Consider the following 27,977-nt stretch of genomic DNA (forward strand, 5'->3'; position numbering starts at 1 on the left):
GTCGACTTTTGGAGGGCCTCCTAACATCTCAAGTGTTGTGCATCCTCAACACAGGTACTCCGACTCATTTCTCTAGGGCTACGGGGTCATTCTCAGCCATTGACCTATCTTTCTGCTCTCCAACCCTCACTGACTCCGTTCACTGGGAGGTCATTGACGACCTACATTCCAGCGATCACTTCCCTATCCGCATTCATCTCCTGGATGGTGTCTTGCTGGAGCAGCGGCCACCATCGTGGATGATTGGCAGGGCTAACTGGCCACTGTTCACTCGGTTGGCTGTCTTTGACCGCCACACCAGCGTACAGGAATGGGTGGATCACATCACGCTTGTGATCCACCATGCTGCTGACCTGTCCATCCCACAGTCTTCTGGCACTCTTAAGCGGCGCCTTGTGCCTTGGTGGACAGAAGAGTGCCGTTCAGCCATCCGTCACAGGCGTGCGGCTCTTCGCCGATTTAAATGCCGCCCAACCACGGTCAATCTTACCGCCTTTCGTATCGCGAGAGCCAGGGCACGCCGTGTCATTAAAGAGAGCAAGAAAAGGTCATGGCAGGAGTTTCTGGACTCCATCAACCGTTCCACTTGTTCCACAAAGGTATGGGAAGCCATCCGGAGGATTTCCGGTAAACGCAGCCGTTTACCAATAGCTGCAGTCCTGAACCAGGGATGCCTCCAAACGACACCCAGCGCCATAGCTCAGTCGCTGGCAGGGCATTTTGCACAAAGTACTGCCACTGCAACCCAAGATCCAGCGTTTCGTCGCTACCGTGCGACTGTCGAAAGAGCGAATTTGAACTTTCGGTCGAACGGTTCTGAGGCCTACAACTCCCCTTTCTCCATGTGGGAACTTGAGTCGGCTCTTACTGAGACTTCTGACACTGCACCAGGTTACGACCGCATCCGGTACTCCATGCTTAGACATCTTCCAGCGGCGTCCAAGGAAATCCTCCTTGAATGTTTTAATCTCATATGGCACACGGGAGTGTTCCCAACCTCGTGGAGGGAGGCAGTCCTCATCCCTCTCCTCAAACCAGGAAAGGACCGCACATGTCCCAGTAGTTATCGTAGTATCGCCTTGACAAGCTGTGTCGGAAAGACCCTGGAACGGATGGTTAACCGTCGTCTGGTCTGGCTGCTAGAGACCAGACAGCTCCTTAGCCGCTTTCAGTGTGGATTCCGAAAATTTCGTTCCACAGTCGACAACCTGACCCTCCTCGAGGCGGCTATTCAGCAGGCTTTCCTCCGTCAGCATCACTGTATCGGTATCTTCTTTGATATCAGTAAGGCATATGATACTACTTGGAGACACTGTATTCTTGCACAACTGCATCAATGGGGCTTTCGTGGCCACCTCCCCATTTTCATTCGGTCTTTCCTGTCTCAGCGGTTTTTTCGGACCCGCGTTGGTAACACACTGTCTGATCGCTTTGAGCAAGAGAACGGTGTCCCCCAGGGCAGTGTTTTAAGCGTTACCCTCTTTGCCATAGCAATCAACAGTATAACGTCTACAGTGCGGAGTCCAGTACAGTGCTCCTTGTTTGTGGACGACTTTGCTGTTTTCTGTTCCTCCTCTAGTGTTGCATCCGCGAGCCGTCAATTGCAACTAACGGTGCGGCGGTTAGAGGAGTGGGCTGCAAAGACGGGTTTTAGGTTTTCTGCCGATAAGTGTGTTTGTGTTCATTTTAATCGTTCTCGTCGTCTTTTTACGTTGCCTGCCTTGCATATGGGGGATACTGTCCTACAGTTTGGAGACACAGTGCGGTTTCTAGGCCTAATTTTTGACTCCAGGTTGTCATGGTTGCCACACCTACGTGACTTGAAAGCCAGAACGCTGAAGGCACTGAACATCCTCAAGTGCCTCAGCCACAGGTCTTGGGGAGCGGACAGGGCGCGTCTCCTTCAGTTTTATCGAGCTTTCGTGCGCTCACGGCTGGACTATGGCTGCACAGTATATGGGTCAGCGAGGCCGTCTTATTTGCGGATCCTTGACGCTGTTCACCATGCTGGGATTCGACTGGCTACGGGTGCTTATCGGACCAGTCCCGTACCCAGCCTCTGTGCTGAGGCTGGCGAACCGCCACTTACCATCCGGCGGCAGCTCCTGCTGGTGCGCCAAGCTTGTAAGTTTCTTGCAGCTCCCAGCTCGCCTGCTCACCATCTTGTTGCCCATCCACCTCTGGATCGCCTTTTTTCCCGCCGTCCCCGGGCTACGTTGCCGTTTGGGATCAGAGTGCACCGTGTGCTTGAGTCCCTCGGTGTGGAGTCTGTACAACCCCAAATCCTGGGTTTTAACCGCCTGCCTCCCTGGTTACTGAAGAGGCCACGTGTGATTTTAGATTTATTGCAGTACAAGAGAGATTGCACTCCTGCCACCGTTTTTAATGCAGCATTTTCTGCTATTTTATCTGAGCACCACGACTATGTAGCTGTTTTTACGGATGGGTCGAAACAAGGGGATTCCGTGGGTTGCTCAGTTGTTTTTCCGGATCGTGTCCTCAAGGTCCGCCTGCCTCAGACTTTTACTGTCTTTGATGCAGAATTGTCTGCGATCTTGCGGGCACTGGAGCCGATGCGACTTTCTTCCTCTCTTAAATTTATTGTCTGTTCCGATTCACTCAGTGCCCTTCAATCCTTGCACCGTTTGTATCCGGCGGATAAACTAGTCCAGACCATCCAGGATGCCCTCCTCCGACTACAGCGACTAGGGAAGGTTGTAGCTTTCTGCTGGGTTCCGGGGCATGTCGGCATTGCTGGGAATGAACGGGCAGATCTCGCAGCCAAGGAGGCGTGTCTTGATCCACACGTATCTCCGTGTGCTATCCCGTTGCACGCACTCACCTCGCTGTTGAGCTCCAGAGTCATGTGTCGGTGGGAGGATGAGTGGCTGGAAGTGACTGACAATAAGCTCCGTCTAGTCAAGCCCACAACGCGTGTGTGGTGTACTTCCTTTCAGCCCCATCGACGGGACGAGGTTCTCCTCACTCGGCTTCGAATAGGCCACAGCCCTATGACGCATGGCTTCCTGCTCCGGCGAGAGGACCCTCCATTGTGTGGTGCTTGCGGCGTCCAGGTCACTGTGAGCCACATTTTACTGGATTGTGTTTTATTTTCTGACCAGCGGGCCTCGGCTGATTTGCCAGCGGACCTGCCAACTCTTTTAGGCAACACTCGGACGAATGTGGTTAAAGTTTTAAAGTTCTGTGCCTTGTCAAATGTTTTTACAAAGATTTTAGGGAGCGGATTTTAATTTGCTCACTGTGTGCCAAGCTCGCCCATCTTTTCTGTAAGTGGCCAGCCAATGACACATTCCTGTGTCATTCTTGTTGCTATGTTTTCCCTTCCACTTTCTTATGTAGTAATTTCCCTCTTTTCCTGTTTTCCTTGAATGTGTTTTTCCGTTTTATTAGGTCTCTCCACATTCGTTCCTTTTAATGTGTGTCAGGGCGCTGATGACCTCGATGTTGAGCGCCCGTAAACCCCAACACACACACACACTCAAGTGGAAGAGAGACAGGTTGTGCAGAGTCAGGACGACAATGTACAGGGTTTGAGGAGGCAGGTGAATGAGATACAGGATGTAGTTGTGGAAGTAGGTGGATCAGGGTCAGGGTGTGATTAAAGCAAGTGGAAGAGAGAAAAGAGAGGTTTGGATGGTAGAGGAGGGATTAAAATTTTTATTATTATTTTTATGAAACAGCAGAGAGTCAGGCAAGTGCACAATATATGTGACATGTGTACATGGCCGAAACTATGGATAGGAAGCTAGTTTACAGTAAAAGTTACTTCTTTCATTTTTAATCCACAGTCTGCCATCCTTCATTGTTCAGCACTGTTTTGAGTTTTCGAGAGATGGAGATGACAAGGGAGCTACAAATATGATGATGTCAACTAATGCTATCCCACTTGGCAGAAACATCATTCTGAAGTATCTCTTGTTCTTGAGAATGTTCGTGACACAGTAGCCAGTTTTGAATCATTAGTGCCCAAACATGCTCAATTGGATGGAAGTATATAAACTTTACAAGCCATTCTACTGCAAATACTGCAAACTGTCTGTTCAACCAACATACATGTTGTGAAATGACTGACAGTAAAGTAAGATAAATGCAGCCTTGCATGATGGTATTCCAACACCAGCAGTCATTTTGTTCAACATTGTCTGTAAATTGAATATAAGGATGATAAAATAATACTTGTGGAATAAATAATAATTTTCTAGACTGATCTTGTAACACATGCCATCTGAAGTTTAGGAGTACACCTTTTTGTTGTATGTAAGACAATACATGTAATGTCTTCCAGTGTAGACTGGGAGCATTTCAGTGACACTTTCACACTTGTTCAACAAACATGTGACAAATAGTACACCTCCTATTTTAAAATTCATTATCTCTCTTTTGTTAATTCTATTAGTAAGAGTGTTAGACAGAAATACAATACTCAAGAATCTATGTATTAAATAAAAGTCTTCTAGATTGGTCTTTATCTTAAATGTTATTATGTGCTTCCTTTGGAATCTTCCAGTTTATCTCTATGACATTTGCCTCTCCACAGCTAGATTAACAGTGTGGTTCCACCTTAAATTTATGCTGCACAAGTACCCCTAGATATTTGGTTACTGTAACTGATTTAAGTAATTTATTTATTTGTTGGTGATATGTATGTGTTTGCTACATTGGAATTTTGTCAGTTAATTTTATCAGCTAATTCCTTAACTACTACCGTAATTCTATTTATGAACAAAATTTATTAAGTTATCTACTTCATAACCAGGCCTTTTCTTTACTGTTGGTATTGCTTTCATCGTAAAGTGTACATGTGTACACTTGTCATCAGTAGTAAGTGTTGTTACTGCCTCCTGCACAGCTTTCTTTTTTAATATTACAGACAGCTTAATAATCTTTCTTGCTGATCACTAGTTCATATATGAGGGAACAGTTACCTTCAATTCTATTTGGCTATGACCCATAACAAATTACCACCCTGATGAATGGTCACTACCTAATTATGGTCAACAGTCAACTGGGCCATCCAATTGTGAAACACACTTCTCAGTAATATATGTGACTGATTTCAACAGGTATCTCATAGCATTGAGATCTGATTCTTCCTCTAGTGACCAGCTCAACAATTTGTTGTTAATTCTTCATACCTGTTTGCTGCTCAGTGCTTCTTCTATTTGGGATGTATTCTTAATTTGATTAACACTACACAATTCCTAGACTTCTGACAGTAAATTGCTATGGCAATGTTCATTGTTGAGTCTGTGTAGAATGATTCCCTTTGATGCTTTGTTTTTTTCTAGTATCATTCCCTAACGAGTCCATCAATTGAATTTAATGTATCTGATACTGAGTTATCTACATCTACTTCTATACTCTGCAAGACACTGTGAAGTGCTGGGCAGACGGTACATCTCATAGTACCAGTTACTACGGTTTCTTCTCTTTCCATTCACTTATGGAGTGCCTCTATGCATGCTGCAATTATTTGAATCAAATCCTTGTGACACCTATGTGAGCGATAAGTAGGGGGTTGTAGTATATTCCTAGGGTTACCATTTATATCAGGTTCTGGAAACTCTGTTAGTAGATTTTCTCGTGATAATTTATGATTATCTCCAAGATTCAGCGAGTTCAGTTTCCTTAGCACCTCTGTGACACTCTCGCATGGGTCAAACAAACCTAAGACCACTCATACTGCCTTCTCTGTATATATTCAATATCCCCTGCTAGCCCTATTTGGTACAAATCCCACACACTTTGGCAGTATTCTAGAATAGGTCACACAAGTTATTTGTAAGCAGTCTCCTTTGTAGACTGTTGTATTTCTCTAATATTCTACCAATAAACAAAGTCTACCACCTACTTTACCCATGACTGGGCCTATGTGATCATTCAATTTCATATCTCTATAAAGTATTACACCTAGATATTATGAGTTGGCTGATTCCAGCAGTGAGTCATTAATGTTATTGTCATAAGATACAATGGTTTTTTTTTTTTTTTGAGATGTGCGCAGTTTTACATTTCTGAATATTTAGAGCAATTCACCAATCTTTACACCACTTTGAACTCTTATCAAGATCTAACTGAATATTTATGCAGCTTGTGTCAGTCAGTACTTCATTATAGATGACTGCATCATGTGCAAAAAGCCTGAGGTTACTATTAATATTGTCTGCAATTGTCTTATGAATATACAACATGAATACCAAGTGTGCCAACCACTTCTCTGGAGCACACCCGAAGTTACTTCTACAGATGACAATGACTGTCCACCCAAGATAACATGCTGCATCCTCCCTACTGTGAGGTCACAGATTTCACTTGATATCCCATATGATTGTACTTTTGACAATAAGTGTAAGTGTGGTACAGAGTCAAATGCTTTACAGAAATCAAGAAATACTGTATCCACTTGATTGCCTTAATCCAAAGCTTTCAGTATGCCATGTGGCAAAAGCATGAGTTGGGCTTCACATGATTGATGTTTTAGAATTCATACTGGTTGGCATGGAGGAGGTCATTATGTTTGAGCTCAGAATATGTTCCAGGATTCTATAACTAATCAGTGTTAAGGATATAGGCCAGTATTTTTGTGGATCACTTCTATTAGCCTTCTTGTAGATGGATGTGACCTGTGGTTTCTTGGGTTAGGGGGCATGCTTTTTTGTTTGTACGACCTACAATAGATTATAGTTAGAGAAGGGTCTAACTCAACCATAGATCCAATATAGAATCTGATAGGGATTCCATTTGGCCCTGGACCTTTTTTCAATTTAAATTATTTCAGCTGTTTGTCAACACCAATGACACTAATACTTATTTCACTCATTTTTTCAGTGGTTTCAGGATTAAATTGGGCCAGTCCTTCTGGGGTTTCTTATGTAAAGGAACATTTGAAAACAGAATTAAGCATTTCAGCAATCCCAAAAGTAAGGTCTCCTATTTTTTTATAAGTACATAGACCCGTTTATATCTACAATGATTTACATCAGTTTACAGCTTGAACATTTAGCTATTTTTTGACATAATCACCATTCTGTCGATGCATTTTTGAAGATGCTTTGTCAGTTTTTGTATGCCCATGTCGTACCAGCTCGCCGCCGTGCTGTACAGAGAGTTACGAATCTCTTCTTTCACCTCGTTGTTGGAGCTGAATCGTTTTCCAGCCAGATGTTCTTTTAACCTAGGGAACAAGTGATAGTCACTGGGTGCCAAGTCAGGACTATAGGGCGGGTGGGTGATTATGTTCCACTGAAACTGTTGCAGGAGAGCAACGGTTTGCCGAGCAATGTGTGGGCAATCGTTGTCATGGAGAATGTGTACACCCTTGCTCAACATTCTGAATTGCCCGTTTGAGTTTTTACAGAGTCTCTCAGTACCTGTCAACATTAATTGTGGTCCCAGCGGTTCAGCTCCGACGACGAGGTGAAAGAGGAGGATCATAACTTTCTGAACAGCATAGCGGTGAGCTGGTATGGCATGGGCATACAAAAACTCCCACAGCGTCAACAAAAATGCATCGACAGAAATGGTGAGTATGTTGAAAAATAGCTGAATGTTCAAGCTGTAAACTGATGTAAACCAGTGTAGAAATAAACAGGTCTATGTACTTATAACAAAATAGGAGACCTTACTTTTGGGATTACCCTTGTACCACTAATTTCAGTTCCTGTCTAATTCGCTAGGGATTGGACACTAGCTTTGGTGCCTCAAAACAACTATTATGTGGAATATTGAGGGGCACTGGAGCAGCTGGGGTAAAGGGAATAATCAGCTGTTCCACAATCTAAATGTGAAAAGGCAAAAATTACAGGAAATTATCTGAAAGTAACAGTTAATGAAGAGTAATCTGTTGGCCTCTCCCTTCCTTATACCTTCTGTACATACACTCATTCCTTCCCTTGTTTCCTGTCACAGTGTAGTGAAGCAATGTTAGAAAATTCCAAAAGTTATAGATACAGTTATGCTTTTAAACTTACGTCTATCAGCGATATTCCAGTTCTTCCTATTTTGGGTGCTAATGAATATGCTTCCCCCTCTATAGTAGATAATATTAGTATGATATCATTATTGCATTTATTTCTTTTTCGCACGTATCCAGTTACATGTTTTTCTCATTTCTTTTTCTTTCAGAAGACTGGAAATATCCGTTTAAGGTCTCGCTTTGGAGAAAGTACAGATGAAAGAACCGAATTTTTCCCAGAAAGTACAAGACCATTCCATCAAAATGGCACATATCCTTGGTATTCTGCTGTCCTGATTTTGGTGATTGGTGTAATACTTTTTCTTGGATGCACAATGTTAAATAATCAGCTACCAAAACCAGTTTATATCAAGGATGCAAAGAAAGGAACGTTTGTAGCAGAAAATGCTATTCATCATCTTCAACATTTGACAAGTATGGGTCCAAGAGTTGTTGGCAGTTATGAGAATGAAATTTTTGCTGTTGACTTTTTGAAGAGAGAAATAGGTTTTATAATGCAGCGAGCTAAACCACAGCATCTGCTTGCTCTTGATCTGCAAAAGCCAACTGGCTGCTATATACTGGCTTTCAGGCCATATGGTTTTGTAAATTGTTATGAAAATATACAGAATGTTGTTGTGAAGCTATCCTCAGCTGGAAATTGGTCCTCGTCAGCGGTTATGTTCAACTGTCATTTTGATTCAGTTCCTACAAGCCCAGGTAAGTTAGACTTTTTGTAATTGCACAATATATTACTTTCATAAATAGGACTTGAGTACTGTAAAAGTACTAGACACATAGGAAGAGGTTTGCATGCATTTGACAATAAACACACGCAGATAAATGAACTTCAGTTTTTCCACACTGGACTTTGAGCTGCAATATCCTCTTAAATGTAGGACAGGGTGGAATTGATGCCTTAACTTGTCTTAAGAAAACAGGAGACTGAGAATCAAGTCAGTAATGTGATGAATTTCTGGACAGTGGTAATTTCTTATAAATACTTACTTTTGAAATAATGGAAGTGCTTGAAGAATTATGGACTATTGTGGAGCTGTCCTCTGTCTGAGATATGTTTTTGTGCCATTATTAATAACCACATGCAGTGAAAACATACATACCCTACAAATATTTTCATGGAATGCTTGAGTTCAATCAATAATCTCCCAGTTCTGCACTCATAGGTAGCACACTGCATCTAGTACACATCCACTGCGGTGCTTGGGGACCACAGCACCAAGTTACGACACCTGAAGATGGGCATATAAGAGCCCCGAAACCGGTTATGTGATAATAAAAGAACTTTACAACTGAAGCAGTATTTTCAACCTCTGGCTGAAATAATCTCTTGATGATGTCATGCTGTGTTCTCTATTCATATCCCTTCAGAGCATTTTAACACTCCCTTTAACTACTTTACTGTTGTTTGTTGTAATAATAACAGTAGACTCTGTGCATAACTGAGATTTGTCTTTAATGCCATAATGTGGAAGCTTTTTTTAAGAGTGTGTTGTGATCTACACAATCAAATGCCTTGGCGAGATCACAAAATATCCCCATTGGATACCTTTTGTAATTTAGTTCACCTAAAATTTCATCTGTTAGGTTAAATATAGCTCTGTCGGTGGAGGAGCCGTTACGAAAGCCGAACTGTATAGGCACCAGCAAGCCATTTTGTGTAGTGTGACTATAAATCCTATCATCCACTATTCTCTCAAATACCTTTGAGAACAGTGGCAGCAGAGAGATGGACCGATAGTTGGATATTTCATCCCTTGCTGCACTTTTGTGGATTGGCATCACTACTGCATGTTTTAATCTACCTGGGAACACACCAGTTTCCATAGATTGGTTACACAAATAGCACAATATATAACTGATTAAGTCTGCACATTATTTTAAAATCCTACTTGATATGCCATTGTATGTACAGGAATCTGAGTTTTTGAGTAATTTTATGGTTTTTTTCAATTTCTTTAGAGGTTGTATTCTGAAATGAAGTGCTACGTTAGATGTTATTTGCATGTGGTTAAGTAGTTCAATAGCTTCTATGTGAGACTGTTTATTATGGTTCACTGTTTTTTCAGCTATAGTGAGAAAAAAATTGTTGAAATCTGAGGCTGCAACTTTGTGTTTATTATTGTCAGGTTTTATATTCCTATTTGTCTCACTTTTTATGTTGTGCCATATGGTTTTTATTTTATTGTTTGAGTTGCTAATTTTTTGTACATAGTGCAACTGTTTGGCCTTCTCGATTGCACTTGTTAGAATTTTACAGTATGTTGAACAAATAAGAAAAATCACTTACACTTGAATGAATAAGAAAAAAATCACTTGTTTCAGCCATCTGCATCTTGCTAAAACAGGCAGTGCACTACTGATCTGCACCAGTGCAGCTTCATCTCTGCATTAAAAAATTATCCTCTATTTACATGAAATATTAATAATTTTAGCTTGAAGGGCAGAAAAACAAAATTGGGCTTTGTTGTATTCCCATACATGTTTACTTTCTTGGTTGTGGTTCATCTATTGCCAGATGGTTCATTTTGAGACTGTTCATTTGCCTATCATAAATGTGTGAGCTGTTGTAGGCAAGCAATGAGCAATGTGAAAAGGCATATTTTCTTTTGATGCTCACATATGCCAACTATTAAAAAGCACTGCATAGTTTTCTTTTGTTGTCAAGTTTGTGCTGGGTACTGGAGTTCATTACAGCCTTTTTATAATCTTTTGTAAAACACCCACTTTCATATGAAATTGCTGCTTATTTGGTTATGATTGTGTTGCAGGTGCCAGTGATGATGGCATCAATTGTGCAGTCATGCTTGAAGTACTAAGAGTACTGTCTCAGACGGATGTGCCTCTGAAGCATAATGTAATTTTCTTGTTTAATGGTGCTGAGGAAATCCCCTTGCAGGTAAATCAAGGAAGAACGTGAACAGTGCAGCATTACTGAAATGTGGACCTCAAGTATTATTAAAAAAAAAAAAAATACTGCTTCCAGTTGCTGTTAGCATGCTATAGCTTGCCTTGATCCATGCTCCCTTCTTTATATGTAAGAGTTATCTCCACAGTTGAGTATTGTGATATTCCACAAGTAAATGCTGAACCACTAGATAGTACATGCACAATTGTCTTGAAATCATTCATAGTGCAATGCATTTTCCTTTGTCATCACTATGCTTGTTTACTGTAAGGCCACTGGTTGTTTCTGATAACAACCGTGAGAGACCAAACGCAAAAATATCATTGTCTGGTAGTAAATTTGTACCTTTATTACTCACACACAATAGTAGCAACATAGTTTGTTCTGCATGTGACTGGAGCTCGTTCTACATGTGACTGGCAGAGAAGATCTAGAATGCCATGTTCATGAATATTGATAAAATTCACAGTCTGTGACAGTGTCCCTATAATGTCACTTGTGTCCCATACCTAAAAGTGACTTCTGTGGTTTATACACCAGAGGCAGCTCTATAATAATGTGCAAGACGATTTCCTTGAGTAAGGAGACCATGCGGGTTGGATAACAGATGTTAAAAAAATGGTTGTATCAAACCCTAAAATTTGTAGTGACAAACGGAAATCTTAAGACAACTTAAATCAACCTGAGAAGGACTGAGTCTCATATAATATTAGACATTATAAAAAGAAGGTTAAAAATTATATATGGACAGTTTTTGGTTTATTAAGGCAGAGCAAAATATGTTTTTAAAAAGTACTTTAACCAGAAATGGAATGGATATGTATGGCACAATGAAAAATAATTTTTTGTTAAGTGTGATAGAAGTTGAGTACTAATTTTAGCATTTTTTGGGCAAGAGTGGCCATTATAGGCATTCTAAAGTTTAGTGGTAAAGACAATAAATTCTTAATATGAGTCCATGATCAAATGACCTTTACAAGTAATTCCATCTAGATTGTTCTAAATTGTGCTAAAATCTGAAGCTTGTCATTTGTGTTCTATCCATGATCTTCAGCCCGAGAAATAATAGAGAACTGAACACACAATCTCATGTCTGTATGCCTTCCAGGAATGTCCTAGAAGATGCATAGAATGAACTATACACAGGGTGTATATGACCTGGGACAACCAGGAGATATGGGAAAAACCCGGGAATTTTTTCATCTGGGAAAAAACGGGAAAAACCTGGGAATTTTTTAGAATCCCAGGAATTTTTCATTGTTTTAGTTTTCAGTTAAATTTTTGTAACTTTGACTGGTAAGAACCAATAATCTAACAAAGTACCTCACTACTGCAGAATAATACTGCAGCAATAAAACCTGAACAAGAGGAGGAAAGAAAAACAAGGAAAGGAAATACGCCATATGTAACAACAAAACACAGTGCTCATAGAAGCGTCTGCCAACTGCAAAATGTATCAAAGGCTTTAGGAAGACTATGCAATGTGTCATAACAACAAATTGCCTCTGATGAGCGTGACATCACAATTGCTTACATTAGATTAGCTTGAGCAGTTGCGAGCAAGCTCATGCACATGTGCAGTTGAGTCGCATATGAGTAGTACCTTCTCTCACTTCTGGCTGCAGAAGTGTGGCAGTTAGCTGTATAAGCAACAGCAGCAAGCAGCCAGATGCACCCGGAAAAATTTTACTGGCGCCCGCCTAAGCTGCCAGATTCATGAGTGCGCAACAGGCCCTGATCTAGGGGGGCGGAGGGGGGGGGGGGGACCGGGGTGTCTGCCCCGAGTGGAATTTTCAGGGGGTGCCAAATTCATATTCTTGAGGAGTAGGACCTTGCCTCGCAAACCGCCTAGCATCCAGCACACGTTGGTCTAGTGATTATTCATACAATTTTGAAATACATCCCTGTTGGTTTTTGAATTTTTGAACAAATTGATTTCTGAATGAATCATAAGTTGATTTTTGAATGTGTGCATGGTGTACATTATGTCTCTGCCACCAGAATCCCTGTTGCATGTAGAAATTAACTTTCCTGCACACAGAAGGGGATGGGGCTATGTGAGCTAAGCGGAATAAAGCCAAATGGGTGAATGCCAATCGCTGTTCATGTGGTTGTCTGGGTTTGCGAATGATCAGCGTTGTTACAATTACTAGCGAAATCCATAGATTCAGACTACCAGAGTGGAAATAAACGACTAACAGAAATAAAAATAAGAAACATTACATATTATCTTGTCGGTGTATCCAAGAAAATGAAATTTTGAAAGAAAACTTTTGGCCAGACCGCTACACTAGTAAAGGCCAGTTGAACAGTTCCCAGGTAGCAGCCACTAGAGTTCTATTCTGGGAGTAGTGCAGGAAACGTATTGTAGGAACGTGTAATGACACCTAACCAGAGAATAAATGCAGGTAACTAAATCAGTGACTGTGGAAGGGTTAGTGAAGTTAACCGGAGAATAAGTTTTGATGCTGGTAGGAATAGTTACAGAATTAATGACGACAAGATTGTTCGTTAGAACGAGTGAGGAGAAGAAATGGGGATATCACGCAAATTGTGAAAGAATATGACAATTCTAAATTTACATAAATATTTTGTACTTCTACTTTTCGATCTCATGCTTCAGAAGTTAGAATGTATGAATGAAATGTGAAACTATTTCCTAACATAAAAGTTTGGCTTGCAGTAAGCCTAACAGGCATTTGATATTGGTACTTCGTGAATTATATTCCGTTGTGTTATAAAATTGACCATTTGTGCCAAAACATTTTTGCTTATTTGGTGTATGTTGCAATTGCTGCAATATTAGTATGGCCTATTTTGTTTTATCTAGCAGACATTGACAAAATACACATAAACAGATTGAGAAACCACATTTTGTTTTTTCATGTTGCAAAACGTTTGACAAACTTTGTTGAGGTAATAGATTTTTTCCGACAAAGGAAAGTACGCCATGTAAAGCGATTACTGATATTGCTATATGATACCATATCCAACTTTCCATGAGTTTGGTGCATAGACTTGAACGACACCTTCTGGTCCGATGAGGAGGAAGAGTTTTAGTCCTGGCATCTGGTCGTGTAAAGGGGCTGGGGAGCAGGGCGGTGGCCCACCCCTTGTGATGTCCTGTGGAGATGTTGAAGGCGAGGAGAAAGCTATGTTGGATGTGGCATCAACTATGAAAGAGCTATGTTGGATGTGGCATCCACTTGCCGCGGTACCTGGCTTGTCCAAGTCTGGGCTCAGTCTGTGTGATGCTGGGGCCAGTGAGGTGTGACATCACTTTGTAGCTACTCTGCTGCTGATCCCAGCTGAGGCTGGAGCTGGTGGCTGCAGTGCATTTACCTGCTCAGTATGCAGTGGTGGCAGTGATAGTCATGGAAGCACTTGTGACCACAGTGGCCACAGCTGGTTCTGATGCTGCCATTGTAAGCCATACCTGGTGGTGACCTCATACATGAGATGTGCCAGGGAGATTACCAGCATAGTGGGCATCTGAGGCTGTGAGTTCTTAAAGACAGGCACCCATACCTCTGGTACAGAGCCGAGTGGAGGGTCTGAATCAGAGGCTCAGACGGTTTTGTGACCATGTAGGCTGCAGATTCCTTGACTTGTGTCAAAGGGTGGTTGGGTTTCGGGTTCCACTGAATAGGTCAGGTGTCCACTATATGCAGGAGGCGACTACACGGGTAACAGGGGCTGTGTGGCATGGACTGGGTGGTTTTGTAGGTTAGAGGGTCTCGGGAAAACACAAGATGGGCTTCAGTCACAAAGGGTGCAGGCTGAACACAGAAAGAACATAGATACAGGAACCGTTGGTATAACAGTTGTAAATTGTCGTAGCTGTGTTGGCAAAGTACCAGAGCTCCAAGTGCTAATAGAAAGCACTGATGCTCAAATCATTATACGCACTGAAAGCTGGCTAAAGCCAGATACAAGCTCAGCTGAAATTTTTGCGAAGAACTTAACAGTGTTCCGAAGAGATAGGCTAAACATGGTTGGCGGTGGCGTGTTTGTTGCTGTTAGAAGCAGTTTAACTTGTCGCAAAATTGAACTAACTGTGAGTTAGTATGGGCAGAGGTTATTGTTGGCAACCAGAATAAAATAATAATTTGATCCTTTTACTGACCTCCCAGTTCAGCTGATACAGTTGCTGAAAGGTTCAAAGAAAACTTGAGTTTGATTTCAAACGCGTACCCGACTCATACGATAATAGTTGGTGGTGACTTTAATTTACCCTCGATATGTTGGCAAAACTACATGTTTAATTCTGGAGGTACGCATAAAATATCATCCGAAATTGTGCTAAACGCATTCTCTGAAAATTATTTCGAGCAGTTAGTTCATGAGCCCACGCGAATAGTAAATGGTTGTGAAAATACACTTGACCTCTTAGCAACAAATAATCCTGAGTTAATGACCAGCATCAAAATCGATATAGGGATTAGTGAACACAGGGTGGTTGTAGCGAGATTGAATATTGTAATCCCCAAATCCTCGAAAAATAAGCGAAAAATATACCTATTCAAAAAAGCAGATAAAAATTCACTTGATACCTTCCTGAGAGACAATCTCCACTCATTCCAAATAAATAATGTAAGTGTAGACTAGATGTGGCTTAAATTCAAAGAAATAGTAGCGCCAGCGATTAACAAATGGCAGAGCTGATCCTCCTTGATACACAAAATGGGTTAGAACATTGTTGCAGAAACAATGAAACAAACATGCCAAATTCAAACAGATGCAAAATCCCCAAGATTGGCGATCCTTTACAGAAGTTCAAAACTTTGCGCGGAGTTCAATGTGAGATGCCTATAACAGTTTCCACAACAAACCTGGCAGAAAATCCAAAGAGATTCTGGTCGTATGTGAAGTATGTTAGCGGCAAGAAACAGTCAATGCCTTCTCTGCGCAATAACAATGGAGATACTATCGAAGACAGTGCTGCCAAAGCAGATTTACTAAACACAGCCTTCCGAAATGCCTTCACAAAAGACGACGAAGTAAATATTCCAGAATTCGAATCGAAAACAGCTGCCAGCATGAGTAACGTAGAAGTGAATCTCCTCTGAGTAGTGAAGCAACTCAAATCACTTAATAAAAGCAAGTCTTCTGGTCCAGACTGTATACCAATTAGGTTCCTTTCAGAGTATGCTGATGCATTAGCTCCATACTTAACAATCATATACAATCATTCGCTCGACGAAAGCCGTACCCAAAGACTGGAAAGTTGCACAGGTCACACCAATATTCAAGAAAGGTAGTAGGAGTAATCCACTAAATTAAAGGCCCATATTTTTAACATTGATATGCAGCAGGATTTTAGAACATATATTGTGTTCGAAAATTATGAATTACCTTGAAGGAAACGGTGTATTGACACATAGTCAACATTGGCGTAGAAAAAATCGTTCCTGTGAAACACAACTAGCTCTTTATTCACATGAAGTGCTGAGTGCTATTGACAAGAGATTTCAGATCGATTCCGTATTCCTGGATTTCCGGAAGGCTTTTGACACTGTACCACACAAGCGGCTCGTAGCAAAATTGTGTACTTATGGAATATTGTCTCAGTTATGTGACTGGATTTGCGATTTCCTGTCAGAGAGGTCACAGTTCGTAGTAATTGATGGAAAGTCATCAAGTAAAACAGAAGTGATTTCAGGCGTTTCCCAAGGTAGTGTTATCGGCCCTTTGCTGTTCCTTATCTATATAAACGTTTTGGGAGACAATCTGAGCAGCTGTCTTTGGTTGTTTGCAGATGACACCGTCGTTTATCAACCCGTCGTTTATCGACTAATAAAGATTAAAACAAACTGGAACACGATTTAGAAAAAATATCTGAATGTTACAAAAAGTGGCAGTTGACCCTAAATAACAAAAAGTGTGAGGTCATCCACATGAGCACTAAAAGGAACTCATTGAACTTCAGTTACACGATAAATCAGTCTAATCTAAAAGCCGTAAATTCAACTAAATACCTAGGTGTTGCAGTTACGGACAACTTAAATTGGAAAGAACACATAGAAAATGTTGTGGGGGAGGCTAACCAAAGGCTGCGCTTTATTGGCAGGACATTTAGAAAATGTCACAGACCTAATACGGTGATTGCCTACACTATGCTTGTCTGTCCTCTTTTAGAATACTGCTGTGTGGTGTGGGATCCTTACCAGATAAGACTGACGGAGTACATAGAAAAAGTTCAAAGAATGGCAGCACGTTTTGTATTATCGCGAAATATGGGAGAGAGTGTCACAGAAATGATACAGGATTTGGGCTGGAAATCATTAAAAGAAAGGCGTTTTTCGTTGAGACGAAATTTTCTCACGAAATTGCAATCACCAACATTTTCCTCCGAATGCGAATATATTTAGTTGACACCAACCTACATAGGGCAGAACAATCACCACGATATAATAAGGGAAATCAGAGCTCGTACGGAAAGATATAGGTGTTCATTCTTTCTGCGCACTATACAAGATTGGAATAATAGAGAATTGTGAAGGCGGTTCGATGAACCCTCTGCCAGGCACTTAAATGTGATTTCCAGAGTATCGATGTAGATGTAGATGTAGATACCATGTAGCCGGTTTGGAAGTGCACTGAATGCAATGCTAGTGATGGTCTTGTTTCTGGCCCAGCAAGTAGAACGGTGTTTGTGGATGGCAGCCATGTAGGATTTCTTGTTGGCAGGTGTTGTCCTGTAAATGCTAAGAAACAAAGTTAGGGATGCATGTGTGGGGACCTCCTGTATTGCTTTGTTGTTTGATGCTTAAATGTGCAGACCATCCTCTCTGCCTCACTACTCTTGTGTGTGTGACACAATGCTGAGGGGGCATGCTGAATGTAATTTATGATAACTTTGGGGATGATAATTAAGTGGTGGTCCTTGTTTGGACTCCACAGTAGGACACTGTTTATTAACAACATTAGTTGTTGCATCCAATAAAAAATGTAAACTTGTATGTGTATTAGCATTTTCTGTGATCAGATTATTCTTACCCCTTAGCCACTTTGGACTAGGTATCATTAGCGTGTTGCCTGAGTTATGGTTAGTGTTGTTAGTGGAAAATTATTTATTGGTTCCTGCAACTCAGATTGAAATAGGTTCTTTCATCTTTATCAAATGCCAGATCTTGTCTCTTTTTGAGTAAGCTGCATATTTTTTGTGAAGTATTAGCTTTTTGGCCGAACACTGCGTGAAGCAGTTTATGGTCAGAATTGTTCAGTATAAGTACATTTGGGGTTTCTTTACAGCATGAAGCATTCCTGAAACCTTTTCAATTGGGTATTAATTCCTTTGAGCTGCTGTTGATGTATTAGATGCAGATGAGTTTGGCTATACCAATCCATGTACATTCCTGTGTACCAACGCTGTTCCAAGTCCATACTTCAAAGTTGTCCATTTGCTACTACTAATTTGTCTCCATGTTTATGGCACTAATCATAGTTTTTTATTTGATGTTTAAAATACATTTGCAAATGCCTTTGAACATGTGAATGTGATGTTCTTTGGATGTAACAAGTTTAGAGGACGTGTTATATCAGCAGTTTTTGGAATAAATTTGGCATAATAACTTATTTTTGGAGAAAAAGAAACCCTGTCTCTTTCTCAAATTATGTGGCAAGGCACTGATTTCTGTTAAGTGCTTTTCTGTAGATTATGTACTTATTGTGCTGAGGTTGTGATCTAAGTACTCAACTTCTTCAAAAAATGTGCCTTTTTCTTGCTGTGCAGTTGGCTGAATGTGTTGCATCAGTCTTCTGACTGGTATGATGTGGCCCACCACAAATTCCTCTCCTGTGCCAATCTTTTCTCCTCAGAGTTGCCACTTACACTTAACATCCTCAATTATTTGTTGTATCTTCCAGTCTCTGTCTTCCCCTGAAGTTCTTACACTCAACAGCTACCTCTGGTGCCATGGAAGTTATTCTCTGATGCCTTAACACATGTCCTATTGTCCCTCCCTTCTTCTTTTCAAGTGTGACACCATTTTCCTTTCCTTACTGATTCTGAAAAGGACCTCTTCATTTCTTATGTTAGCAGGCCACTTAATTTTCAACATCCTTTTACAGCACCACATTTAAAATACTTAGGTTCTTCCCTTTTCCGGTTTCCCCATGGTGCATGATTCACATCCATGTAATGCTGTACTCTAGACATATGTTCTCAGATATCTCTTCCTCAAGTTAAAGCTAATGTTTGATAATAACAGACTTCTTTTGATGGGAAGTGCCTATGCTGTAGTGTGCTTTTTATCTCTTCCTTGCTTCATTTGTCAAGGGTTATTTTGCTGACAAGGGTATCAGAATTTCTTCACTTTGTTTACTTTGTGATCCCCAATTCTGATGTTAAGTTGCTCACTATTATCATTTCTGCTACTTCTCATTACTTTTGCCCTTCTTTGGTTTACTCTCAGTACACATTCTGTACTCATTAGACTGATTAGATCCTGTAATTTTTTGTCACTTTGAGAATGGCAGTGTAATCAAATCTAATCATTGATATTCTTTCACCTCAAATTTTAAACCCATTAGTGAACTTATCTTACATTTTCATGTTTGCTCCTTCAGTGTACAGACTGGAAAGTAGGGGGAGAGATTGCTTCCTTGCCTTACACTCATTTTAATCTGAGCTCCTTGGTCTTGGTCTTCCAGTCTTATTATTCCCTCCTGGTACTTGTACATATTTTATATTACCTGTCTTTCACTGTAGCATACATCTATTTTTCCAAGAATTTTGAATATCTTCCACCACTGTACATTGTCAAACATATTTTTCAGGTTGACAAATCCTGTGAAAGTAACTTTATTTTTCTTAAGCCTTGCTTCCATTGTCAAGTGCATCAACTGCCTCTCTGGTGCCTTTGCCTTTCCTAAAATCCAAATGATCATCACCTAAGAGATACTCAATTTTCTTTTCCATTCTTGTGTGTATTTTTTAGTGTCAAAAATGTATTGTCCAGCAATTCACACATATTCTGCCACTGGTATCTTCGGAACTGGATGCATGATATTCAAAAGTCTGAGGATATGTCTCCATTCTTGTAGGTTCTACACACAACATGAATAGTTGTTTGGTTGCTGTTTCCTCCAGTGACATTAAAAATTCGGAATGAATGTTATCTATACCTTCTGTTTTATTTGATCTTAAATCTTCCAAAGCTCTGAACTTAGACTCCAACACAGGATCCCCTATATCATCCATATTAACTCCTATTTCTTCTATCACATCACTAGACAGTTCCACTTCCTAGTAAAAGCCTTCAATGTACTCTTCCTACCGATCTGGTCTCTCCTGTATTTTTTAACAACGGAATTCCTCCTTCATTCTTAATGTTGACATGTTTGCTTTTAATTTCACCAGAGGCTGTTTTCACTCTTCTGTATGCAGAATTTGTCCCTCTGATAATCATTTCTCTATCAGTTTCTTAATATTTTTCTTGTAGCCATTTTGCCTTAGCTTCCTCGCACTTCCAATTATTTTTATTTCTGAGTGACCTATATTGCTGTGTTCCTATTTTTTCCTTGAGGTATTGTACTTCATTCTTTAGCCGATCAGTTGAATATTTCTCCTGTTACCCAAAGCTTATTCATAGGTGCCTTCCTTGTATTTGTATTTTTCTGTCCAACCTCTGTGAAGGCACTGTTTAGAGATGTCTGTTCCTGTTGAACAGAACTGATTGCTGTGGTGTTCATTATTGCAGTATTTACAGCCTTGTAGAACTTCAGACACACACCATTATTCTTCATTGCTACTGTATTCACTTCTTTGCTCATTGGTCATTCCTGACAATTCTCTTAAACTTCATCTTACCCTTCATCGTTACTTCATTGCGACCAGTGTCTATATATTTGCCTCTTGGTATGCTTTACAAACCATTATCTGATTTCGATATCTCTGTCTCATCATGATGTAATCCTTGTATGTCCATCCTTGTAATAAATGGTTGCAAGGACTTTGACTGTTCAATATGAAATAAAAATTAAAACACCTGCACCCAACTCATTTGCACTTGGTTTATTTATGCAACCAATTTCAGTGTTCTAGTTACAAGGACTTTGACTGTTCAATATGAAATAAAAATTCAAACACCTGCAACAATCTCATTTGCACTTGGTTTATTTATGCAACCAATTTCAGTGTTCCATTACAACTCTTGAGGCTCCTTGACCAATGTAAATTAGGAGGAATCCAATCTCGTGTGCAGTTGGTTCCTGTTATGACTGCTCACGATATTTGATTCCTCTCAATTTGTGTTGAGCGAGGGGCCTGAAGATGGTCTGATGGAACACCAAAACAGGTTGCGTAAATAAATTAAATGCAAAAGGCATGGGTGCAGGTATTTTAATTTTCATTTCGTAATTGCAAACAGGTGTCTAATAAATCTACCTTAGAAAATTGCTCTCAATCAGCTAATTATGCTAATCAAGGTGCTTTGCTTTATTTTTTGATATGTACTATGGATGTGGCCCAGTTGCTCACATTTATAGGTTCAATAACACCAGAAATTCTAAAGTTGGTCTATTTCTTCCTCTGTTGCTGCTTTATGTGGAATTAGTACTGGCTGTACATTGAAAAAGTTTGGCATTGTGGTTGGTTGTATGGCAAAATGTCCTTTGAAATTGTTTGCACACCGGTATCTGCTTTCTTTGAATTCTTTGCAAAGTTCTTATATAATTATCAGTTCTTAAATATAGTAGAAAATATAGAGAAGAATCACAGCAGTATGCTGGCAAAGAAAATCCCAAAAAATTCAATCATATGAATGTATCACTAAATTCTCCCTCTGAAATTAAGCTTTTGACAATGTTGACTGGAATACTTTACTTCAAATTCTGAAGATGGCAGGGGGTAAAATACAGGGAGCGAAAGGCTATTTACAATTTTTACAGAAAGCAGACGGCAGTTATAGGTGCTGAGTGCCTTGAAAGGGAAGCTGTGGTTAAGAAGGGAGTGAGGCAGGATTGTAGCCAATCCCCAATGTTATTCAATCTGTATATTGTGCAAGCAGAAGAGGAAACAAAAGAAAAATTTGGAGTAGGAATTAAAATCCATGGAGAAGAAACAAAAATTTTGAGGTTTGTCAATGATATTGTGATTCTGTCAGAGACATCAAAGGACCTGGATGAGCAGTTGAATGGAATGTATAGTGTCTTGAAAGAAGGATATAAGATGCACATCAATAAAAGCACAATCAGAATAATGGATGTATTCAAATTAAATCAGGTGATGCTGAGTTAATTAGCTTAGGAAATGAAATACTTAAAATAATAGATGAGTTTGTCTATTTGGGGAGCAAAATAACAGATGATGGTTGAAATAGTAAGGATATAAAATGTTGGCTTGCAGTGAAGTGCTATGGAAGTGCAACATGGACGATAAACAATTTAGACAAGAAGAGAATAGAAACTTTCAAAATGTGGTGCTACAGAAGAATGCTGAAGATTAGATAGGTAGATCACATAACTAATGAGAAGGTACTGAATAGAAATGGGGAGAAGAGGAATTTGCGGCACAACTTGACTAGAAGAAGGGATCAATTGGTAGGATATGTTCTGAGACAACAAGAGATCATCAATTTAGTATTGGAAGGAAGCGTGGAGGGTAAAAAATCATAGAAGGAGATGAAGAAATGTATACTGTGAGCAGATTCAGAAGGATGTAGGTTGTAGTAGTAATTCTGAGATGATGAAGCTTGCTCAGGATAGAGTAGCATGAAGAGCTGCATAAAACCAGTCACCTGAGGACCACAACAACAACAATAACAACAACAATAGTAATAATAACAATAACATATATTCTCTCCAAAATAAAATTTCCCTGGATTTGATGGTGTACTAGCAGAGTACTACTAAAGATTTGTTCCCATTGTCTTATCTGAAATATACAGCGTGTTTCAAAAAGAATATATGTATTTTGAATGCATATATTTCTTAAACTTTAAGACATGTGAATATGAAACTTTTCACACATATTTACGAACCTCTCAAGTTCAGATTACAGATATTCAATATGTCCTCCATCAGCAACACGAACAATATCACAATGATACTCAAATTCCTCCTATACTCGGGCAAGCATGTCCTTTGTCACTGATGTTATGGCAGTAAGGATCCGGTTCTTCAACTCTTCCAGGTTCTCTGGGGGTGGTGATACATAAATGTTGTCTTTAACGAAACCCCACAGGAAGAAGTCAGAGGGTGTCAAAGTCGGTGACTGTGGAGCCCAGCTGAGAGACATGCTAAGTCACCAGCTCCTTGACAACCAATCCAACGGTTCGGTAGAGTTTCTTTCAGATATTCATGCACTTGGCGACTTCAGTGAGGGGGTACTCCGTCTTGTTGAAAAATAGAGTTGTCTTCATGCAGCCACGAAAACAACCAGTTTTGTAACATAGCGTGATACTGCTGACCATTAACCATGTTTCCATCAAAGAAGAATTCTACATGCTTTTTATTTGATTTTGGTGACATTTTATACATTTTAAGGTAGCCCTTTGTTATGAATAAGTGATATGGAATGATATAATGAATTTTATATATTACAGATCAGTTTTTATTTTGCAAGAATTTAAATAAAATTTTTTTACAATTCTTAACTGAAATATTAGACGGAAACAAACAAAGTAATTTAACTAAAAGGTCAAAATAATTTTTCTCACTCATCATTCTAAATTAAGTTGCAAGCACTTTAAATAAACGATTGTCTTTGAGTCTAAAGCACATCTTCTCGAAAAATGAACATTCCTCTCTTCTCTACTGGTGTGGAAAGTATTCTTGAAATTTGCAATTTTTGTATTGTGTCTTCATCGGTGACATTAGCAAACACAAATATGTTTTTACTGTTCTCGTGTCGGTGCAAGAATTTCACACTTACTTCCATAGCACCAACATTTGTGGACACTCCAACATACTGCCTTGTTTGCTCCCTGTTTCCACGTTTATATTTGTACTCTGCAACAAGAAAAGCCTCTTCTTTCAGCAGTAAAACTTCATTGGATAATGTGTCATTTTCTCTTTCACTATTGCTAGAAGCACTGTCACTTGTTTCAGCACTGTTTTCGTTTCCTTGAAATTCTCGGCCAGTGATTGATTTTCCAGGTTGAACGTCTAGTTTGCGGCAGCAGCAGGAGCTACCGAGCTTATTTGGAGGATAACGAATTTCATTGAGCATTTCTTCGAAAGTGGAAGACCATGCGTCTGTGTTGCTTTGCTGGCTCTCCTCATTATCAGGCAATTTTTGTAAGACATGATCTGGATCAAAAGGGATTAGGCACATGGCGCGAAATTCACCCTTTGTGTTTTCCTTGGAGTTTGTTGAAATCTTAGTCAGTGTCTTCTTCAGAAGAGATGGGAAGGCATCCTTGGAAATGGTCCCACGAGTGTGTTTCTTCCAATCAGCTAATACAGCTCGCCACGCTGCTTTCATTGACCTGAAGAAGCTTACATCAAGTGGTTGGAGGAGGTGTATGCTATTGGGGGGAAGGAGAATGAATGAAATATTGTTCCGCCCACACTCTTCAATAACACGTAAAGACATGTGACTGGATAAGTTGTCTCCAATCAAGACTGTTGGCCCATTTTGCCTCTTCAAATAGGGCAAAGCGATTGTAAAGAACCAGTCTTCAAATATTGGCAAGTCAAACCATCCACTTTTGTTCCTGTTGAAACGGGTTCCTTTTGGTCCACCTTTTTGCCACGTGTCCCACAAATGCTCTGATTTGTAAAGAACGTACAGAGGAAGCAGTTTACCATCAGCACTAGTTGCCATCATTATTGAGACACTAGATTTTGATGAGTCCATCACTTTTTCAGCATGCTTACTCCCTCATTTCGTGATTATCTGCTGCTTGCCTGGATCATCTGAAATGTTGGTTTCATCATAGTTGATCATGTTGCTAGGAGGGAGATTTTCCAGCTTTGCCTTGATATTGGAGAAAAACATCTTAACAGTCTCTTTGTTCACTTCTGCACAAGCTCGTTTAATATTTTCGCTCAAGCGAATGTAAAGATCTTGTGACTGTCGTTTGAGGAATAAATGCACTCATTCTTCTCCTGGCAAATTATTACGAAATTTCTTCTCTTTTCAGTCAGATTTATCAAGGTAGCTTTCAACTTAATACCTAATATCCAATTTTGTGAAGGGAAATTCCCAATGTGCAGCCCTCAAGATACCCTGCCTCAACATTTCTTCTTCTTTATTTAGCACTGGATGTCCTCCCATTTTTTTCAGATGTGCTTCCTGCACTTTATTTTGTAGGGTTGATTTAGGTATACCATACAAATCACACACTTTTCTGTACAATAATTTACCATTCTGAATATCACGAAAAGCTTTGTCTAAAAGTTACAGGTCATAATTACACCGTACTGTAGCACCTCTCCTGCTCTTATACATTCTTGACATTATCCGAAATCGCCCCACACAGTATACAGTTTTACAAAAACCGTCGTTATTTGATAACCTTGCACGAGAAACTCGACAAACTTGTACAGAACTTGTCTCAATGCTGTTAGCTACTGAGCGCATTGACAATTACAGTTACAATAACTTCCCACTCGGTGCAACAATAGAACGTTTCCACTTTACGATAATCCATGGATTTTTAACACTGAGACTGTTCATCAATTGTTCACCTAGGGAAGCGATTGACAACAAAATAAAAGTTGTTGAAAGCGATAAATGCAATCTTGCGCTTAAAATAACTAACATTAAAATAAGTAACTCTTTGTTTCTGTGCAGTGGCAAAGAGCAAATAAGCCATACTGTCCGAATTCGCCCCAGTGTCTGAAATCACACCGTTTGACGGTACTGATCTTTTTGACTACTGACATAATTTTCCAAAATTTTTGAGAAGGTGTTGTATAGACTCACAAAATTTTACAAGCATTATATTACACAAAACAGCAGAAGTTCATATTTTCTGTGACCTGTCTAAGCCATTTGACTGTGAATCACAATATTCTCATGGGTAAACTGATTTTTTATGGAATTCATGGTACAGCCAAACAATGGATGTCACATCTAACCAAAAGAATGTAGAAAGTTGTACTTAGTAAGTTGATCAATATAATCTGGGAATGCAATTCTGACCAGGGGGAGAAATCATATATGGGGTTCCCCACGACTCAATCTTAGATCCACTATTGCTCCTTATGCATGTAAATGATCTTCCTGATATGCAGCGAACAGAATTAGTTCTTTTTGCAGATGACACTGATATTGGAATTAATCCAAACACACATACAGCAACTGAAGAAATAGTGAACTATGTTCTTAAAACTGCCTTCACTGGTTTTCTGTGAATGGCCTCACTGGATTTTAAAAAGACGTAACATATACAGTTCTGCTCATCTACAGGTACTTCACAAATTGAGTGCAAATCATTGTGAGGAAGCAGGAAACAGGGTGGAAACTTCAAAAAATTTTAGGTGTCCATATTGATGAGAATTTAAACTGGAAAAAGCATGCCTTGGAACTCCAAAAACAACTTACTTCAGCCACATTTTCACTTAGAAGCATTGCAAATCATGGGGAGAGACAAATCAGTAAGTTGACATATTTTTCATATTTTCATTCAACAATGTAATGTGAAATAATGTTCAGGGTATCTCATCTTTAAGAAAGGAAGTCTCCATTGCTCAAAAACATGCTGTAAGAATAATAAGTGGTGCTCACCCATGATCACCTTGTAGACATCTGTTTAAGAAGTTGTAATTCAAATTAATGATATGAATGTAATAGAGGGAAACATTCCACGTGGGAAAAATATATCTAAAAACAAAGAAGATGTGACTTACCAAATGAAAGTGCTGGCAGGTTGATAGACACACAAACAAACACAAACATACACACAAAATTCAAGCTTTTGCAACCAACGGTTGCTTCATCAGGAAAGAGGAAGGAGAGGGAAAGACGAAAGGATGTGGGTTTTAAGGGAGAGGGTAAGGAGTCATTCCAATCCCGGGAGTGGAAAGACTTACCTTAGGGGGAAATAAGGACAGGTATACACTCGCATACACACACATATCTAACCGCACATACACAGACAAGGTAAGTCTTTCCGCTCCCAGGATTGGAATGACTCCTTACCCTCTCCCTTAAAACCCACATCCTTTCGTCTTTCCCTCTCCTTCCTCTTTCCTGATGAAGCAACCGTTGGTTGCGAAAGCTTGAATTTTGTGTGCATGTTTGTGTTTGTTTGTGTGTCTATCAACCTGCCAGCGCTTTCGTTTGGTAATTCACATCTTCTTTGTTTTTAGAAGTTGTAATTCAATAGATAAAAAAATCTACTCACCAACCAGTGGCAGGTGAACACACACATAAAAAGTATTACTGTTTGCAAGCTTTTGGAGCCATTGGCCCCTTCTTCTGGCAGAAGGATTGAAGGGAAGGAAGAGGGATGAAGGAAAAAGACTGGTGAGGCTTAGGAAAAGGGCTAGAGTTTGAGGAAGTTGCCCAGAACCCTGAGTCAGTGGAGACTTACCGAATAGGATGAGAAGGAAAGACTGACTGTATTTTCAAAAAAAAATATTGTTTTCATTGATATTTTTAAGTAGTTGGATGTTTTGTCCACTGCTTCACAGTGTATTTTTGTCTTCTTTAACTTTTGGGATAATTTATTTTTTCTCACCATACATCCTTTTACCCTCTTCAATATCCCCAGAGCTAGTTAACATATAAACTTGTACTGTGGTAGGTACTGTCTTTTTATGTGTTTTGGCTACAGTAACACAGTCACAGTGTCACTCATTGTTTATAGGAGCTTGTTGCTGTGTTGTTCATATGAACTTGCCAAAATTCCTATTTTTATTTTCATTTTTAGACCTACTTCTGTGTTACCCTTATTTGATATTGTGGTGATAACTGTGAACTTCAGCATATCCATTTTTCTTTTTAAATTCTTTAACCTACGAACCAAATTAAGGGATCCAATGCCTCCTACTTTAACTTCAAGAACATCAGTTTTGTTTTTGCAAACAGTGTAAAATCCAAGATGGAATAATTAGAATATTATGAAAAGGATAGGTTGCTACTCACCATATAGCGGAGCCACAGACAGGCCCAATAAAAAG

At 39.8% G+C, this 27,977-nt stretch overlaps 1 protein-coding gene across 2 annotated transcripts in view; it reads left to right on the plus strand.

The window, feature by feature from the left end:
- The window catches only part of LOC124615831 (endoplasmic reticulum metallopeptidase 1-like), a 255,168-nt gene that overhangs the window by 45,988 nt on the left and 181,203 nt on the right, over positions 1-27,977 (plus strand). The window contains exons 2-3 of one of the 2 annotated variants that reach the window (XM_047143980.1): positions 8,146-8,695; positions 10,765-10,892. In XM_047143980.1, the coding sequence (XP_046999936.1) occupies positions 8,146-8,695; positions 10,765-10,892 (678 nt within the window). The remainder of the gene's footprint in view (positions 1-8,145; positions 8,696-10,764; positions 10,893-27,977) is intronic. The other variant, XM_047143981.1, reaches the window with a different exon arrangement.

This window comes from Schistocerca americana, chromosome 5, assembly GCF_021461395.2.
Source record: "Schistocerca americana isolate TAMUIC-IGC-003095 chromosome 5, iqSchAmer2.1, whole genome shotgun sequence".
NCBI classification, from domain to species: Eukaryota; Metazoa; Arthropoda; class Insecta; order Orthoptera; family Acrididae; genus Schistocerca; species Schistocerca americana.